Here is a 4,290-nt window from a genome sequence, read left to right on the forward strand (position 1 = left end):
TTAAATTTGCTTTCACAAAATATTTCACAATCTTTAGCAATAACGCGCGCTGAAATGAAGCAATTTATTGGAAAAGTCAAGACATTTTTTACTTCTCTAAACACTGAGTAAGTGTGACTCAAAACTATGAAAAGCTGCACAAATAAAAGCATTTATGTCTAAATGGAATTAAATGTGGCTGTGGTAAAAATAAATAAATTTATGAATTAAATTAATGTACAAAATAAAGGAGTAAAGCTTGTCTCAGAGTTTTATCAGCTATTATTATTATTACTTTTTTTAATTATTCTTATTTATTTATTTATTTTTTCCATATAGAAGAATCTTGTGTGCCACTAGTGGTACATGTACCAGAGGTTGAGGACCATCATTCTGCTCTATGCATTGCTAATACAGTCAAAGTTTATTCTGTTCTTATTAAAATTAATTTGTCAAATGGATACTGGCTTCATCATCTCGTTTGAAAAAACGCAAAACAATTCTGAGCATAACAAAGTGATTACTATTAGAATAAAGTTTTTCTTTTTAAAAAAAAATAAAAAAGAACTGAGGAGTATGGAGAGTGACATGAAAACTGTCAGCTGGTGCAGCTTATAACTAATCAAAAAGCAGCTGAGTTTAAAAAAAAATATAAAAAATTGAGCCGCTATTTTAATGATGGCCATATATTGGGAAATGCATTCTCAACACCATGCCAGCTATATATAGAAAATGTGTTAACGACATCACACACACACACAGACACACATTCAAACTCATTGTGCATTTTAATTGTCTCACCGTTTGAAGTAACTCAAAGTGAATATGTGATTTGTCAATTGATTCTTTTGCTCCCAGGCTATGAATAAAATGCTTTAATTATTTATGTACTGACGTCAGATGTTCGCTTGAATGTTGTATGTGGTGCAGACCTCTTTCTCCGGGCAAGCTACTTCCCCCGCCCTGCTCTCAACCCAGCATCCCCGCCACCACCACAGCCGTCCCTCCCGCAGCAGACGCCCTCTCACCCCAGCTGATAAACGCACCTGCCGTTTACGTTGTGTGAATGGCAGGTACAAGTTGTGTGCAGCTAACACACAAGATATCAACCGGTGCAAAAACTATTTCTGCAGCTCTGCATCTGCCAACCGGATCTCCTGCAGTTGTATCCACCAGAGGGACATTCACGCCAAGCTGCCGAAGCAACAGTACTAGACAGAGAAACATATTTTATATGTATTTTATATAAACATGTGACAAAGTTGCACATAGGGTGACCATGGATTTATGTGAAATTTACACTTCCTTATAATCTTTTCAAGGAAATCTAAGCAAATACTTTGCTTGCATATGAGGATTTAGTAAAGATATTTTGCAAAAAACTTTGTTTCTCTGCAGATGTTTTTTGTTGACTGATGAATGCTTGGAGCAAATCGATTATATAGGAAAATTTCCCAGCTAATAGTTTGTCAAAGGAGACAGTTGTCACATCAAAACAACTTTCAATTCACACACGTCAAAGCGGTTTGTGTGAGCCACTTTGACTGAAAAGCCACTTTCACATTTGAATTGGAGGGATATTTACACAGTCGCTCCTCCTTGTTTACAATGACAATTGCTGCACGTCACCATTTGTTGCAAATTTCCATTTTACAATTATTTTCCCATGTGAAATATGCACTGCTAAATACATGATTATGTTCTTGCTGCCAAAATATATATACGACATATTTTTTGTTATAAATAATATCCACAAAATGAAACTCTGTGTTCTGACAGTGAACTTTAAATATTTTCTTACCTTTATCCTGATAGGAAATGGTGGTGAGATTGTTCTTGGCCTCGCTAGATACTGCACCAGCTATCCAAACAGCTAAACAATCTTGAACAATGAAGAAACTCCGGACAGCGATGACTGGTTAATGAAGTTTACTTCAGTAGTAGTTCAATTTGTGAAACTGTAACATACAGAAATGCAATGTATTACAATCTAGGCTTTACAGAATGATATAAATAAAATAAAGGACCAACATGGCATTGACTTTCAATGAAATGAGGATGTTAGCTAGCGATTAGCAACAAGAAATTAGCATATAAAAACGGACTCATTAGCGTAATAATAACGGGCTATAAACATACAACTTTACACAATACCATCATATCATGTAGCATTACAGGTGTCTCAATGTTTTAACCAAGTAATACTCACAGACAATGCTTTAACAAACACCAAGAAAGAACCAGGAGGAGTGTGGAGCGGCCGTTCGATTCTGGTAACCAAGGGCAACAATGTAGCACTTCCTGTCCATATTCTTCTTCTACTATTAATTCAAACAATAACTTAAAGTGACCACAAGGTGGCGTATTTCAACTAATAATAACACTAGCAATATTATACACAATAAACATAACACTCCCCGCCTGGGAGAATACTATCCCACATTCAAATTAACAGTCACTGAATTGCTCGGGGGACAAAAGCAGAACCACTTCGGTCACAGGGCGCGAAAAAGTCTTCTTAGTTCCCGCATGAGAAGTAGTTACTTCAACTTTCCTGACAAGTCCGTCCTTCCCTGGGATGGTCTTGGAGATAATAGACATGGGCCACTCGTTCCTTTTGGCCTGAGAGTCCTTGAGCAGAACGATGTCTCCTTCCTTCAGGCTTTGTTTCTTATCCTGCCATTTGTGGCGCAACTGCAGAGTATGAAGATACTCACGTCTCCATTTCGACCAAAAGATATCAGCGAGACTTTGAACCCTTTTCCATTGTTCTTTCAGAAGTATCCCATTTTCAAAGTTTCCAGGAGGTGGTGGCGCACATCCTGTTTTCATGGTGAGCAGCATCGACGGCGTGAGGATAAGAGGTGACTCAGGATCGGTAGACACAGGAACAAGAGGACGAGTATTCATGATGGCACAGACTTCAGCCATAAACGTAGACAACAGTTCGTGGGTCAAGATTGCCCTTTTACAATCTTGGAACATGGAGTTGAGGATGCGCCTGGCAATCCCGATCATTCGCTCCCAAGCACCACCCATATGTGATGCGTGCGGAGGATTGAAGATCCATGAGCAGTTTTGTTTGTTCAAGTAGCCTTCGACATCTTCGATGGAGAGATCCGTCTCAACCATTTTCAGTTCGTGAGAGGCGCCGATGAAATTTGTGCCGCAATCAGACCTGATTTGTTTTGCCGGGCCTCTGATTGCAAAAAACCGCCTCAGAGCGTTTATGAAACTGTCAGTGCTCATTGTTTCGATTAACTCGATATGTACTGCTCTCGTAGACATGCAGGAAAACATGACGGCCCACCTTTTGGAATTGGCTTGACCTCCTCTTGTGCGACGGGTGAAAACGTCCCACGGCCCAAACACATCCACACCCACGTACGTGAATGGGGGTGCGACCTTCATCCGTTCAGGAGGCAAGTTTCCCATCTGTTGACATTCAGCTTTTCCTCGTAACTTCCTGCATGTGACACACTTGAAAAGAGCAGTGCTAATGCTTCGTTTGGCTCCCACCAGCCAGAATCCTGCAGCTCTTATCGCGCCTTCTGTGAAATGCCTCCCCTGATGTTTCACAGATCCATGGTAATGGCGTATCAGGAGGGTACCCAAGTGGTGTCTGGCTGGAATGATGAGAGGGTGAGTGGTGTCGATACTCAGTTCAGCATGTGCGATTCGGCCCCCAACTCTTAAGAGTCCATCATTGTCCAATATGGGGTGCAGCTTCCAAAGACTGCTTGAGAGGGGAATCTTTGTCCCTTCTGATATGCATTTTAGCTCTTCTTTGTAGTACTCACTTTGAACATTCTTTATGACACAAATCTTTGCCTTTGCCATTTCTTCTTCTGTAGGTCGACAAAGGTGCCAGCCGTGGCAGCTGGATGCTTGGTTGGAGTGATTGAATGAGCGAACAACATGAATCAACTGGGCTATTGCTCTGATGAGAGCGCTGTAGTTTGAAAACTTTTCAAAACATGTTGGAGCGATTGCTGGTTTTGTGACGCGAGTCAGGTTTGTTGTCACCAAGGGGCGTACTTCTATGTCAGCAGCAGGATCAACAAGGTTGTAATTTTCAAAAGGAGGTACCTGTAGTGAAGGCTTGAGGAGGAAGGCCGGACCTTCCAACCATGTTGTGTTGCTCAGTTGGGCTGCTGTCACAGAACGAGACCCGTAGTCTGCTGGGTTGAGCCCAGATGGAACGTACTTCCATTGGTGAGGGCGTGTCGACTGGCTCTGAGGCAGTGGAGGGATGGAAGGAGGCAGAGGCACATTGAAGCAGATGCAGAGAAATGTGAGAGGGTGTCAGTG

General features: G+C 41.4%; 1 protein-coding gene across 1 annotated transcript; it reads right to left on the reverse strand.

Moving 5' to 3' along the window:
* Window positions 1-1,820: 1,820 nt before the first annotated feature.
* On the reverse strand, window positions 1,821-4,087 carry LOC122822252. The gene is made up of 2 exons (XM_044100764.1): window positions 2,189-4,087; window positions 1,821-1,937 (listed from the first exon to the last, which is right to left on the reverse strand). Exon 1 carries the CDS (start codon window positions 3,817-3,819, stop codon window positions 2,428-2,430), a length of 1,392 nt encoding a protein of 463 aa, XP_043956699.1. The 5' UTR covers window positions 3,820-4,087; the 3' UTR covers window positions 1,821-1,937; window positions 2,189-2,427.
* Between the last annotated feature and the right edge of the window lie 203 nt (window positions 4,088-4,290).

This window comes from Gambusia affinis, linkage group LG02, assembly GCF_019740435.1.
Source record: "Gambusia affinis linkage group LG02, SWU_Gaff_1.0, whole genome shotgun sequence".
In the NCBI taxonomy this organism is placed as follows: Eukaryota; Metazoa; Chordata; class Actinopteri; order Cyprinodontiformes; family Poeciliidae; genus Gambusia; species Gambusia affinis.

Coding starts and splice junctions, on each gene's coding strand:
- LOC122822252 (XM_044100764.1), bottom strand. CDS start 3,819: ATGGCAAAGGCAAAGATTTGTGTCATAAAGAATGTTCAAAGTGAGTAC.